A 15,522-nucleotide genomic window follows, 5' to 3' on the forward strand; every position below is an offset into this window, starting at 1 on the left:
GCCAAGAAGTTGCTCTACCACTGAGCCATGGGCCCTCCCCAAGAGAACAGGATAGAAGCGATGGTTCTTGCAGCCGAGGAAACAGCCCCCTCCCAATAGTAAGCATGCCTTCTTCAAAGCCACCTTGCGGATCCCTGAGTATCCAAAGAGCGGGAAGAAATCAAATAAATATAACCAGCAAATGTCAGGAAAGGGTACAAACACTGGTGGACCCAATCAAAAACTTCACTAGATATAAGGGTCTTTCAGGGGACCCTGAAAATCTGGCTGCAATGCCCACTTTCTTATTTCTTTCTAAACAAATATAATAGGTGCAAAATAATGTTTATTTGTTCCTTTCTTCATCTGCATTTTGCTGCCACCAGGAATTTAATTCCAAACCCCTTTATAATTTCTCCCAAAGTAGTGCGCCCGAGTTTTAAAGCAGTTTCGAAGGACAACCTGGTCCTGAGAAAATTACTAGCATTGGATTCCAGGTTACATTTAACAAATTAAAATATGTTCTTTAGCTTATAGGTTCCAAGAAATAATTTACAACAAATAAAATAAACTGAGTTAACAAGTCCTGCTGGGGTGACCTTCACTTTGCATCTATACTTCTTACTCCTATATATCTCTGAGGTCTTATTAGGATTTGACTCCATTTCTAGTTTCTCAATGTGGCTACCTATTTTTTTGGCAATTCTACACTTCACATAAGTTTCGCACAGAGTGTCTGTCTGTCTGTCTGTCTGTCTGTCTGTCTGTCTGTCTGTCTGTCTGTCTGTCTGTCTGTCTGTCTGTCTGTCTGTCTGTGTACAGCACAGGCTGACTGTCTCTCTCAGGCCCCTTCCGCACATGCAGAATAATGCACTTTCAATCCACTTTCAATGCATTTTGCAGCGGGATTTTACTGTGTGGAATCCACTTACAAACAATTGTGAAAGTGGATTGAAAGTGCATTATTCTGCAGGTGCGGAAGGGGCCCAAGTCTCCAGCACAGACTACTGTCTCTTTCCCAAGTTTGCTCACTCTGACTCCCTCTCAGTTCTAGAACAGAGTCACTCTCCAGCAAAACCTCATCACCACACTTTCTCATCCCCTTTTCACCCCCTTCTTTGTACAACTTGCCTCTAAAGAAACACACACGCATCATGACACCGGCATCCGACCCAAAGCTCTATGCTTTCAATACTGCCACCACCACACTGGTCTTACCTTATTGTTGTTTGGTTTCTGCACAATGAACACCTCACTCCAGATCTGGATGCCGGTGGTTTCGGGGTCAGAGCCGCCACGCCAGGAGAAGCCTGTCAGGGGCTCATCCTGTTCTCCAAGCCAATTGGAGCTGCCCCCTTCTTTCTAGAGACAACCAGAAACTCTGTGTCAGTGGCTGCCTCTCAACCACTAATGACAGAGCAGTGGTTCTCAACCTTCCTAATGCTGCGACCCTTTAATACAGTTCCTCATGTTGTGGTGACCCCCAACCCTAACATTTATCCATTTTACAGATGGAGAACACTGATGCAGACAGTCTTAGGCGACCCCTGTGAAAAGGTCGTTCGACCCCCAAAGGGGTCCCAACCCACAGGTTGAGAACCACTGTGATAGAGGCAAATTGGATCTAACCTTTCAGCTTGTAACAGACAAATGAACATACTTACAGAGGACAACCCTGAAGAAAGGTATACATGCGCTACTATGAAATCAACAACCTCATGTCCAGCATTCCAAAAGATTAATTTAATCCGATGAGAATAGCAAACATTTAGTGCAAGGCTCCACAAATCTCGGCCACCAGAGCACCTAAGCATTGCATCGTGACAGCCCCGGGTTCTTGGCCAGGGTCTAAGCTGGCCATTTCTGCTCCCAGCATTCTAAAGAAACGCTGTCAGCTTTCAAAAGCTCTGTAGCAGTACACTAAGCTAGCTATTTTTCTATAAAAATGAGTTGATGGGGTAAGCAAATCAGATTTCTCTGTACAGAATTCTCAGAAGAGATAAGGTAAGATTTCAGTGTGTGGGATTTGGGCTCAAAGAAAAATTCCTAAAAGCAGTGTGAGGCAATAATCTGGCTTGCTTTAAATTTTACTATTGATTGATTGATTGATTGATTGATTGATTGATTGATTGATTGATTGATTGATTGATTGATTGTACTTGTATACCGCCCTCCCCCGGGTAAGTATGTTCCCCCTTACTCTAGTCCAGTTGAGAAACAGTAGGAACTTGGATAATTATGACCCTTGTTTTTGCACCAGCGATAGGGTTAATTTTCACATGCTTGTATTTTCTAACATCTAATAAAGAGAATTGCCCCTCCCCCAACCCCCCCAAAAAGATGAAACTGAAAGTTTTCTGCCAGCCAGGAGTTTACTGCCAAGTATTTAGAACTCCACAATTCATTACGTAGAGCTTGACAATGCTCCGGAAATACAAAGTTGCCAAGACAATCCTTTCGATCAGATCAATCCTTGTTTTAAAAGATTGATTTTTAGAAAGCTAATAAGTTCACATTTTGAAGAAGAAGGAGAAGGAGAAGAAGGAGAAGAAGGAGAAGGAAGGAGGAAGGAGGAGAAGAAGGAGAAGGAGGAAGGAGGAGGAGGAGGAGGAGGAGGAGGAGGAGGAGGAGGAGGAGGAGGAGGAGAAGGAGGAGGAGAAGAAGAAGAAGAAGAAGAAGAAGAAGAAGAAGAAGAAGAAGAAGAAGAAGAAGAAGAAGAAGAAGAAGAAGAAGAGTTGCAGCTTATAGTCGCCTTCCCTTCCCCTTTCCACAAAAGACACCTTGTGAAGTAGGTGGGTTGTCAGAGTTCTGAGAGAATTTCCAGCTGCCAGTTCTGGACGGTGAGGCCCTCAATCTTGCCTCATTAGTAAGGAGCCTGGGTGTGACTCTGGACTCCACTCTTTCGTTGGAGGATCAGGTCACAAAGACAGCCCGGACGGCTTTTTTCCATCTTCAACAGGCACGCCAGCTGGCCTCTTACTTCTCACGGGCCAATTTAGCCACAGTAATCCATGCGACAGTCACCTCCAGGCTAGACTACTGTAATTTGCTCTACGCTGGCCTACCTTTGAAATTGATCCGGAAGTTGAAGCTTGTACAGTATGCAGCTGCTAGGCTCCTAGTTGGATCTTCAAGTCGGGACCTTATAACACCTGTCCTAAAAGATCTCCATTGGCTGCCTGTCGGGCACCGGTTTTGGTGTTAACCTTTAAGGCTATCAGCAGTCTTGGACTTGCATATCTGCGAGACCGCCTCTTCCCTTATGGCCCTCAAAGACCCCTCTGCAGACCAAAATCTGTTGGTGGTCCCGGGATCAGGGATGTTCAGCCGGCATCAACATGGGCCAGGGCTTTTATGGCTCTGGCCCCGGCCTGGTGGAACACACTCCCTTGTGACATCCAGGCCCCGTGGAATCTGTCTCAGTTCCACAGGGCCTGTAAAACGGAGTTATTCTGCCGGGCCTTTTCTGCCGGGCACCTCTTTCTTTAATATCATCCCATGGTCTTCATCTGGATGCGACACACACATCTGGCTTCTAAGTTCCCATGTAGGTTTTTATGCCATCTTGTTGGAAATTAATTTTAATGTTTATATTTTATACCAGTGGTGGCGAACCTTTGGTACTCCAGATGTTATGGACTACAATTCCCATCAGCCCCTGCCAGCATGGCCAATTGGCTATGCTGGCGGGGGCTGATGAGAATTGTAGTCCATAACATCTGGAGTGCCAAAGGTTCGCCACCACGGTTTTATACTATTTTTATATTACTGAATTGTTTTATTATATGTTCACAAGTAAGTCACCTCGAGTTCCCTTGGAAGCTTGGGGGGGTAGAAGTATAATACATAAATAAATAATATATAAATAAAATCACAGCATACAATCCTATCATTTTAAATAGACTTAAAAGAGGTTTCTTTGGATATTGAAAAACATCAGGTATATTTCCACATCCATCAGCGGCTTTCTGTTAAGACAATTAAAACCTCGATTGCTCCTCTGTGCTCTTGTAAGACCAAGTACGCCTCCCACATCTGTCAGAGACAGGGTCTGTTTCTCACAAGGAGCTTTGAAACAGATGGAAGACTCTTTTAAATCAGTTGCCAAAAAGATGGGCAGGTTCCAACCCCAAAACTAGCTTCTTCCGTATTTGGCAGGAACATCCTACGATTTGAGTATTCTGGAATAAGAATTCATCTGCGAGTACACAGATGATTCATCAGGCTTCACCTTATAACCCATTGAACCGTCTATGCATATTTCTAGAAGCAGCAGTGGCGTAGTGGTTAAGAACAGATGCATTCTAATCTGGAGGAACCGGGTTTGATTCCCCACTCTGCCACTTGAGCTGTGGACGCCTAGTCTGGGGAATTCAGATTAGCCTGTGCACTCCCACACTCGCCAGCTGGGTGACCTTGGGCTAGTCACAGCGTTTCAGAGCTCTCTCAGCCCCACCCACCTCATAGGGTGATTGTTGTGGGGGGGAAGGGAAAGGAGTTTGTAAGCCCCTTTGAGTCTCCTTACAGGAGAGAAAGGGGGGATATAAATTTAAACTCTTCTATTCTTCTTTTAAATGAATTTAGGGGGGGGAAACGCCATTGTTAACAGCAATGCCACGGAAATCAATAGAGTGACTGCAGAGCTCCCCAATAAAAGCTCCGGACAGTAAAAAGCAGAGAATAAAATCAGTAAACTGAGCTAGTCAAGGATTCTAAATCACAGCCCGCCATGCCTAAGGCCAGCTAGTCAAGGCCTCACCTGCATGTACATGTAGCGTAGTAGGAAATCCAGGAGGAAGGATTTGCCCTTGCGGAAGGCCCCGGCCACGGACACCACCACCACATCCAGGTCACGGATGGCATCCTGCAAGAGAACTTGGCTCAGCGCCTTCTCGTCCAGTTCAAAGGAGTGCTCTTCCTTGTGGACCAGGACGATCTGCACCGGTCCTGGCTTCCCTCGCGCCATGGCATCTCCACCTGCATGAACCAAATGACACGAAGAAGAGGGAGGGGTGAATGCATGCCACCAGCCAGGCCGACCTGCTTCACAATAAAGCACCCAGGACCAGAAACAACGGCGAAGATTACTGCAGTCCACAAACAAAGTTTGCAAGATGTTTGCCTAGTCAATCAGATAGCTCACATGGATGTTGTGATTTTTTTTTTAGATAAGTAAGATAAGCATCATCTCATGGTCATTACGATATCATTTCTTATTGTCAATAGTCATTATTAGTAATTGTTTATTGGTTTTTCAACAATATTAAATATCCAATTTTATTTTTTTCCTCAGACTTTAGAAGCAATTTTAACTACTGTTTTGATTTTATGTTCATGTTTCTGTTCTGTTTATATTGTTAGGATTTTTTTTTAAATATCAAAAAAACCACACAAAGTTTGCAAAGGTGGGGCAAGGTGCCTCACTAAATACTGCGTAGTTTTCAACTCTCCCCAAAGGTTACTGGGTGACCTTGGGCCAGTCACACTCTCTCAGCCTAACCTACCTCACAGGGTTGTTGTGAGGACAGAATGAAGGAGAGAAGAATAACGTAAGCTGCCTTGGTTCTCCATTGGGGAAAGAGTCAAATGGAGTAAACCAACTATCTGTGTTATTTTCTTGGGGGGGGGGGGGCAGGGTTTTTTCCCTACGGCTTCAAAATTTTCAGATATTGTATATGCTAAGTTATCACTTACAGGTTTTCTTCTGTTCAAACAAGAGAGCAAGGTGAGGGCTGTTATCTTAAGGATGCTTTCCTGGGAGTAATCCCCAAACGGTAACATGGGACTGATTTCCAAGTAGACCTGCTTAGGTTGGCTTCTTGGGTCAGTTTAAGAAAGAAATCCTTGCATTCATTGGAAGGTTTCTCAAAATATCTGTGGGGTTTTCCGCAGGGGGAAAAAAGCAGACATTTTGCATCTCTAGGCATCAGACATATTTCCTCAGCTAACAGACACACATCTGACAATGAAAAACCACCCTAGCTATGGTGTTTCGCTTCATCTTCCCAGCCTAACACTTCAACCATTCCTCGGCTACTCCCTTCCCGAAAGGCTAAAAGTGAAGTTCTTTCACTCCACCCAACCCAAAGCAATCTTACAGCACTCTCTTGCGAGAAGCAGGATATGTATCCTACGAGATACCTCCAGGCAGCTATCCTAGCTTGCTGTCAGCCAGGATTGCCTCCTTCCACCTTACTCAGTTTCACACCGTTTAGGACAAATAGTTCAGTGGCAGAGAAGTACAAAGTAGAGTTGCCAGTCTCCAGGTGGGCCGGGAGATCTCCCTGAATTGCAGCTCCGTTCCAGGCCACGAAGATCACTTTCCCTGAAGAAAATGGCAGCTTTGGAGGCATGATATCCTACTGAGGTTACTCCCCAAAGCACACTGTCCCCACACCACACTCCCAAATTTTCACAGATTTCCCAATCTAGAGTTGACAACTCGAGGTACAAGAGAAGTTGGTGACCAGGAATGGAGAAGACAGGCTGAGGAAAGTCTCAGCAGTTTCCCTCAGACTGAGGGGGTTTGTGGGTGTTTTTTTGGTGCTTTCGTTTTTTGCCATTGCCCCCGAGACACAAATCTAAGCAAGGGCCCATCCGATCTGGAAACCTGCATTGTTAATTACAGTTCCTGTAATGACCTGAGGCGGTGTTCACTGAATTTTGAACCCCTGCGGCTCAATAAAATTAATTAACCAGATTAATATAATTATTAAGTCATGGTATATTAGATTACTGTAATGAACCCTGCAGGAAGACAGCCTGGTAAGTTCGGCTAGTTGAGAATGGAGCAGCGAGAGGGCTAGCTAGGGCAGTTTTGAAAGATCTCCATTGACTACCAGTGAATCATGAGGCTTAATTCAATACACTAGATGCTAATTTTTAAAGACCCAAATGGTCTAGGGGTGGGCATTTGAAGGGCTGCCAATTCTTATATCAGCCCACCTGCCAGTTAAGACCAGGATCAGACACACAGCAGTGTAGGTAGCAACCTGAGACACAACAATCTGTTGTAGCCCCTTCATTATAGAATGCACCCCCCACAGTGATTCATCTAACTCATTGGTGGCGAACCTAAGTGCACAAGTGCCAGAGGTGGCACTCAGAGCCCTCTCTGTGGGCACACGCAAACAGAGTGCCCTCCCCCATATCTAGGCTGGCCTGGGGCGCAGGGCTCGATTATTAGCATTAAACCTAAGACCTAGTTTTGGGGAAGCAGTGTAGGTAACCCTGTTAAGAACTGTTAAACCCCACTGATCTTCATGCAAAGAACTAAAGCGTGACCCTTTACCTGGGAGTAAGCTCGGTTGCTGCCAATGGGGCTTGCTTCTGAGTAAACCCTCCTAGGGGCGTGATTCACTGATTGGAAGAGTTGCAGTTGCTTCAAAGCAAAGCCACCAACTACCACCAACCTTACTCCTGAGTAACGCATGCCTCGGAGCCAACCATTTTTCTAAACTAAAACCTCAGTATTTAGGTTAAATTGCCGTGTTGGCACTTTGCGATAAATACGTGGGTTTTGGGTTGCAGTTTTGGCACTCGGCCTCGAAAAGGTTCGCCATCACTGATCTAACTCCTGATTTGTTAACTTTTATGAACCAGGAAGAAGCCATACTACAGCCCTACTCCAGAAATCAGAAGATTGTTCAGTGAAGATTATCTTTTTTTTATTTCACCAACACTCCTTTCTGGCTTCCAAAATCAGCTTCCGAGATCCTTGACAGATTGTGTGAGCAGAAGGCCTTTGCTGTGTGACAGGAATGAGAGTCAAAAACGGAACTCAGTACACACATGCAACATGGTGCCTTTGCCATGTGAAGAAGTGACTTACTTTCACTGGATTTTTAAAACAGATTCCCAAGAAACAATCTCCTCTGAAGGGTACTGTTTATTTTCAAACAGTTTTGAACAATCTCCATTGACTACCAGCAACCTGTGGGGCATCATTCCAAAGCACCCACCACCAAGGAAAAGGAAATAACCACAACAGTGCAGAGAACATAGCATTTTTCTGGCTTCCTTCACTGTCCAGTCATTATTTTAGCCGTGCCCTACTGATATCCTATCATGTTCACAAGCCTATGCGCAGGTGGGGCTGTGGTTCAGTAGCACAGCACCTGCTTTGCGAACAGAGGGTCCCAGGTTCAATCCCTGGCATCCCAGGTGACGTTTACAACCAGAGGTGGGATCCAGGAGGTTCTCACAGGTTCCCGAGAGTAGGTTACTAATTATTTGTGTGTGCCGAGAGGGGGTTACTAATTGGTGATTTTGCCACGTGGTTTTTGCCTTAGTTACGCCCCTCCTCTCAGCAGTAGCGCGCAGAACTTGAAGCAGTCTAGCAGGAGGTGCACCGACGTGCGTGGCAGCCTGCGCCTGCGTGCATTTGTTTCCCACTCAAGGACCGGCGCAGCGGCTGCGTCCTTGCCACAGCCCTGCCCAGGAATGACCCGCCCAGGAATGCCCGGCCACGCCCCCGCCATGCACCGCCCAGGTCCCATTGGCGCTACAACACAGTTTGAATCCCACCACCATGGGAACCTGTTACTAAAATTTTTGGATCCCACCACTGGTTACAACTTCTGCCTGTGTTGCTGAGACCCATTGACTGTCAAAGAAGACACGGTTGACCTAGATCAGTGGTGGTGAACCTATGGCACAGGTGCTAGAGGTGGCACTCAGAGCCCTCTCTGTGGGCATGCACAAGCAAAGTCCCCCCCCACACACACACACACACATCTAGGCTGGCCTGGGCCACTGGGCTCAATTATTAGCATTAAACCTAAGACCTAGTTTTGGGGAAGCAGCGTAGGTAACCCTGTTAAACCCCACTGATTTTCATGCAAAGAACTAAAACGCGATCCTTTACCTGGGAGTAAGCTCGGTTGCTGGCAATGGGGCTTGCTTCTGAGTAAATCCTCCTAGGGTCGTGATTCACCCATTGGAAGAGTTGCACTGTTGCTTCAAAGCAAAGCCACCAACTACCACCCAGCTTACTCCGAAGTAACATACACCTTGGAGCCAACTGTTTTTTCTAAACTAAAACCTCAGTATTCAGGTTAAATTGCCGTGTTGGCACTTTGCGATAAATAAGTGGGTTTTGGGTTGCAATTTGGGCACTCAGTCTCGAAGAGGTTAGCTATCACTGACCTAGATGAAGATACTCAGTAGAAGGCATCTTCATGTGCGGCACACACAACGACAACCCCAGAAAGCAACTCTGGCAGGCCAGAGCAAGTAAACGGTAGCCCACACAGAGCAACTTCTCACCATCCATCTACATATCCCAAGGCTCAACCCTCAATGGCTCTTGGCATCTGAGGGACCACTCCCTTCTCTGAAATGCCAGGTTGGAAACCACCTGGGAAGGCAGAGTTTGGGAAATTGTGTGGGCCTCCTGGGGGGGCAGCATGCGGCCGCACCTGGCCCATAATTCGAGAGCTGGGGCTTCCGTCGCAACCCCAGCTTCCTCCTCTGGGTTATCATGAGCTTTCAAACCAAGAAAGACAAGAGAATAACAACACAACATCCTCTGTTCGGAAGAGAACCCGTATCCAGGACATCACAATCCTGTCTCCATGGCAACCACAGCCTCTCTAGGCCAGGTTCCAAGAAGGGACCATTGCCCAGAATTCTTTGCACTCCCCTTTACCAATTTTGCTTGATTTTTGGGATTTGTATCCTGTTTTTCAACACTGCCAACTTTTCTCCATCCACTCTCTCCACCCACAGCAAAACACCATGGGTATTTTATTATTTATTATTAAAGGACGTACACACAATTCAACTAGTACTGCTTTCCTCAATATGGGGGCGGGGGAAAGCTTTGCTTGTTGGAATCATGCATGTCATGAGGCAGTTAGAAGAAACGGGAGCCCCACGCTGGGTAGTTAAGAGGAAGCAGCAACCTTATTTATTCTGGAAAGAAAGAACGGAAGGGGCTGGCATTTTTATTTTCCATCTTTTAAAAAAAATCTCTCTCCTTTGTTCAAGTGGAATCTAATTTTTCTTTTTGTGTGTGTGTGTGTACGTCGAAGGCTGTGACCCAAACCGGATTTGCTAACTGAGTTACTCCTGTCAATTAGCAAAACAAAATATATATATAACTACATTCAAACCCAAACTATGCAAGTGAATTCTAACGCAAGCAGAAACTAATTAGTTAAAACTGGATCCCCAACTTTTGCTACAGCTGAAGACAATTTTATTCATGACAGCATTTGGTTAGTCCTTCTGCCTACCAGCAGCTTTAGATTTTGGTTTTAACTAGAGGTTTCAACGTATTTAATTGGGTTTTTTTTACACTGCAAGCCGTCTTCAATTCCTAAAAAGGCAGCTAACAAATCTTTTAAATAAAATAACTATAACTTCACAGGCAGACTAATAGTTAAATACACAGCCTGATTTCAACAAGCATTCTACAAGATTGTGAAAAAATATAAGCTATCTTGGCGACCAGAGGAGAAATGGCGGTCCCTGCAGCTAATATAAGAGTGCATTTGGTTTCATCAATCTCAGGAGCGTATTCTGTCACCAAGATCGATGTCCTAGTGATGCTAGCCATTCCCAGCCTGCTTGTTCTTCATGGTCCTTAACTCCAAGGTCAAGCCAAGTCTGTCAGAAAGACACCTTGTTGCTCTCTTATCTCATCATCTTGATTGGCCAATTGAAAGAGCATCAATTGCACCAGCTCTGTTTCTTCTGCCTAGATGACTCCATACCAGTGACCAGAGATGAAAGGAAGACACACCTGAGTTTGGAATGAAAACCAGCCCCACAGCATCGGAGACTACAAGTTATGCTTAACCACTCTATGCTCTGCTGGACAGCTTCACTCCACCAATCAACATCTCCTGAAGGTGACACTTTGCAGCTTGAGCAAGATCGGCCACTGCCCGGTCAAGCACATTCCCTGTAGTGTCTTCCACTTTGTGGAACGGCCTGAGAAGGTCAGGAAGGCTGCAGAAAAAAATACCTCTGTCTGGCTCAGAAAGCAGCGTTAAAGCTATACCTTTAACAGAAATAATTAAAAATGACAATATCAAATGAACCAATTACCAACAATGAAGAATAATACAAAACATGGATAACACATCACAAACAGAAAAAGGGATCCCAACATGTACACAAAAGTGTTGAACTCACCCGAGTTAACACTACCACTTATTGATGTTTCCATGAACTGATGTTCACATGTGGCCTATCTCCTGAAGCGGAATCCAACAGAACATCTTGTAATTGGAATTGGAATACTTCCCAAGTGATATTTATAGATTTTCACTGAAAGAACATCAGTTACACAGAGACTTTTTGTCTTTTGTGTACATGTTGGGATCCCTTTTCCTGTTTCTGATGTGTTATCTATGTTTTTTCATTGATAACACATCTTCATTGTTGATAATTGATTCATTTAATACAGTCATTTTTAATTATTTCTATTAAAGGTATAGTTTTAACGCTGCTTTCTGAGCCAGACAGTATCCACACGGTTTCTGGCTCAGCTTGTATATTGAGGTCAGGAAGGCTCCCAACTCCATCGCTGGGCAGAATGATACGTTTGGGACAGAATTTTTGTTATAAAAGGGTCAGAACTGTAGTAGGATAAAAGAGATCAGGAGGGCAGTAGAATAAAAAAGATCAGCTATAAAGAAACAGGTGTGTAGCCTTAAATTATAGGGAGTATCTTGTTTTTACGGCACTGTCGGCTACTTTCTGCATTGTTTACAGTCTGCCTTGCCTTAGACAGTTTGTCGTTCACTGTTTTCTAACTCCATGATCCTAGATCTATTGCACTGTTCGTTGTTTGTCTTACGGGGCCTGATCTACAAACTGCCTTGAATCTCAGCAATAGAGGCGGGCTGCAAATAAAGTAAATAAACCATGGCTACAGTCAGAGTTGCTGTGGGCTATGCCTGCTTGGGAGTAATGCTTTCTTCCTAAATTCCTTCTGTGTGTACAGGATAATCTGGTTCCGATTAGCACTGAAAAAAAGCACTCTGCACATGCTAAGACATTCTCCTCTTTTGTCACCACTGCACCCAGTAAATGCTGGAGTCCAGTCATGCTAACAGGCTAAACACAGCGGTTACCCAGCCACCAGAAACTCTGAAGGACAAGCTTTGCCACCAGGCCTTTTTAAGAGCTTGCCAGGGGCAACTTTTTGTACTGGTAAAATTGAAGCAGCTAGCAGACTGCTCAGGAAGAGAAAGGGAGAAAGGAAGCACAGAGGACACAGCAACAAACAAGAAATGCCAGGAGCAATAAAGCGGATGGGAGAGGAAACTGCTGGGGGACGGAGAGTCGAGGATCCAAGCATGCAGCAACCAAATGGCACAATTGAAGTCTAATGCAGGCTTATAAATATTTTAAATGAACAAACGGCAGGGACAGTTGCATTAGAGCATGGTTAGACCCAGTGCCAGAAGCACATAGTAGAAGAAGGGGAAGGAGGAGGGCAGTTTGGATTTATACCCCACCTTTCTCTCCTGTAAAGAGACTCAAGGTGGCTTACAAGCTCCTTTCTCTTCCTCTCCCCACAACAGACACCTTGTGAGACAGGTGGGCCTGAGAGAGTTGTGAGAGAACTGTGACTAGCCCAAGGTCACCCAGCAGGAATGTAGAAGTGTAGAAACACATCTGGTTCACCAGATAAGCCTCTGCCACTCAGGTGAAGGAGTGGGGAATCAAGCCCGGTTCTCCAGATTAGAATCCACCTGCTCTTAACCACTACACCACGCTGGCTCCCAGATAAGGGTGTGTTTTTTTTAATCTGTTAACAATGGGAGGAAGGAACAGGCAAGTCACACAGCAAACCTTTATGTGGCCTACCTATTTGCCAGGGAGAAGAGAACTTCTCCAGTCCTTCCCGTTTTCCAGCCAATGAATACAAAGGCACCAGGACGCCTGTCATGATCAAACAAGACTTCAGCAGCGGTGGACTTTTTTAAACTCCATTTTGCAGGAACTTTCCATGCAAAACAAACAGCGGTTTACTTCCAGGCCCTGTTAAATTTCCCCGGGGATCAGCCAATTCACCAGTTTCCCCAAAGCAAAAGGAAAATAATCTGGCTAACAGATTCTGCGCAACTGTTCTCAAAGTCTTCTGGCAAGCTGGGTTTCCCCGGCCCTCTGAAAGAAAAACTTCCGTGAAAGGAAGAAGAATACTCTCAACACACCCAGGCCAAAAGAGAGAGAGAAATCCGCTCACATACCACAAGCGTTGCCAGTCCCTGGCTGCAGTGACTCAGAAAGCCAGACCGCTCCCTACATTCCACATCTCAGAACCTAAGCCTGGTTTACGTTAAGTGGCAGGAAGATCCGCCATTGCTTTTAATTCAAATGAAGCACTCTTGCTAAATAGATTTTCCTGAGAATTTCCTCTGTTCCACCAACCTGAGACTGAACCCTCAATCCTTGTTGTTACCCCCACATTCTGTTTCCAACAGTGGCCAGCCAGATTTGTCCAGGTGCTCACAAGCACAGCATGAAGACCTCAGCAGCTGGTACCTGCAAGTCTACTGCACAGCCACCATATTAATTCCTTTAACAAGCAATTCCTCCTCCAGGAATGCCTAATCACACACCCCTTTCCGTTCACAGTTTACATCTTGTAGCAGTGAGTTCCACAATTCTGTTGGAAGAAGACATTCCCTTTCCTGCAAACATATCCAGGGCACAGGGCAGGCAATTGAGCAAAGTTAAGAAGGATGTGCCAACTGGCATCACCAACGTGGCTGAGCACGGCATGGCCATCTAGGAGGAACTCCAGAACACATTGAGAAATCCCCCTTAAGGAATCTACCTTGACAGTGTGTAACACACTTCTCTTTGTGATACACCTCTGAAGATGCCAGCCACAGATGCAGGCGAAAGGTTAGGAACAAGATCTACCAGACCATGGCCACACAGCCCGGAAAACCCACCACAACCTACCTTGAAAGGTTTGGTGGAACAGCAGCCTGTCCAAATGTCTCATTACTCATCTTCACCTATCCCCCAGTCGTTCTCAATGGGTTTTTCTGCTTTCCTCTCATTCTACAAGGGACCTCCCCAGTTCTCCATTTCTCAAGAATGCCAAGCTGCCCCATCTCTTGGGGGGAGGAGCATCCCTAGAGGAAGCTCTACATATTCAATCAACCAGAAGAACCCAACCCCAACAGAGTCTCCGTGCCCAGTCCCTTCCTTTCCACTGACAGCGCCAAGTTCTCTCCATCCCTGTAAAGGTTCTATACATGCCAACGCAGGAAGGCCCGTATAGGAATCCCTATATGGAACTCGGTTCATCCTTTGCCACAGGTGCCCGGTTCCTATATGAGCCCACACTTTTGCAAACCATACAGAAGGCAACATGAACTCTGCTCCAGAGGCAACTGCAACCATGCCGGGAGATCTGTGCATTCTTCCCACCAAGTATCACCACCCACATAAGGAGTTCCATGAACCAAAAGGAACATGGATGCCATAAAAGGTCCAAGTTCTTCACTCTCTGGAGTGCTCCCTGCCTTTGTTTCTGAACATGGGGGAAAGCTCATCCATGCAGTTAACTCCAAACTCCCTTCTTAAAAACGGGAGAGAAGAGCCACATAGAAGGCCCCATTCCAACCCCAAACTCTCCCCATACATCTATGGGGCAACACTTCTCACCCCTCAGAAGGTTCCCCTTTCGTGGACATCTACTTCCTTGAATTATCTCCCATGAAGGAGATATAACCCTCTCCCCCTTCCATAAAGTCCCCACCATCCTCCCAGACATTTGAACGCCCCATCCCTGCAAGAGACCCAAGTTCACCCCCTCTACACGTGGGGCTGCATGCATTCCCACCGCTTCATCCCTCTAGGGGGCTCCCTGCATTCTTTGATGTAGCAGAGTCACAGATCTCCTCTCACATCGCTGGAGCGGGTCCTAACCTCTCGCCCCCACGGACACCCCAATTTCCGGGGGAACCCAAGCAAAGTTCTGATCCATGCATGGGGCTCTCCGCATTTCCCTCCAGAAGGTGCCCAACCACGCCGGGGGCTCTTTGCACTCTCTTCCAGACATGCCCCTCACTCCCTCCAGGGGGGTCCCATATTCCCCATAAGGGCAAAAGGGTCCATTACCGGCCGCCTCCAGCTTGACGGCTTTCGTAGTTACCAACTCCGAAGGAATAACATCAAGCCTCCTCCTACCTCCCGCCCCAATCTCATCTCGTCCCGGAGAGCCACCGAGGCGGAGCCCCCTGCAGGCATGGAGCTCAGAGAGTGGGTGGGGAAAGGAACGCGAAAGGCATGCTGGGAATTGGAGTCCGCCTTCCCCTACCCATCGTTGCAATCATCTGGCAGGGGAGGCCTGCTGGACTATAATTCCCACAAAACAAGGAAAGGTCGACGATCCTTTCGGACTGCGGTGCATCTTGGGAATTGTAGTTTTTAGAGCAGAAAGAGCGGGAGAATTATGAGCGGGCTCAAAAAAACTACCAGACCCGGCCATTTCTCCCCAGAGGAGAACTGAAACGGCATGCTGGGAAATGAAGTCTATTTTTTGTTGATTCCAGGAGTGCTGTTCCG

At 46.2% G+C, this 15,522-nt stretch overlaps 1 protein-coding gene across 1 annotated transcript in view; it reads right to left on the reverse strand.

Moving 5' to 3' along the window:
* ATL3 (atlastin GTPase 3) overlaps positions 1 to 15,296 on the reverse strand; it is a 32,632-nt gene extending 17,336 nt beyond the window's left edge. The window contains 3 exon segments of the mRNA XM_048511932.1: positions 1,198 to 1,341; positions 4,739 to 4,956; positions 15,076 to 15,296. Of these exon segments, the coding sequence (XP_048367889.1) occupies positions 1,198 to 1,341; positions 4,739 to 4,945 (351 nt within the window). The 5' untranslated portion in view covers positions 4,946 to 4,956; positions 15,076 to 15,296.
* Between the last annotated feature and the right edge of the window lie 226 nt (positions 15,297 to 15,522).

The sequence above is a fragment of the Sphaerodactylus townsendi genome, linkage group LG01, assembly GCF_021028975.2.
Source record: "Sphaerodactylus townsendi isolate TG3544 linkage group LG01, MPM_Stown_v2.3, whole genome shotgun sequence".
Classification (NCBI taxonomy): Eukaryota; Metazoa; Chordata; class Lepidosauria; order Squamata; family Sphaerodactylidae; genus Sphaerodactylus; species Sphaerodactylus townsendi.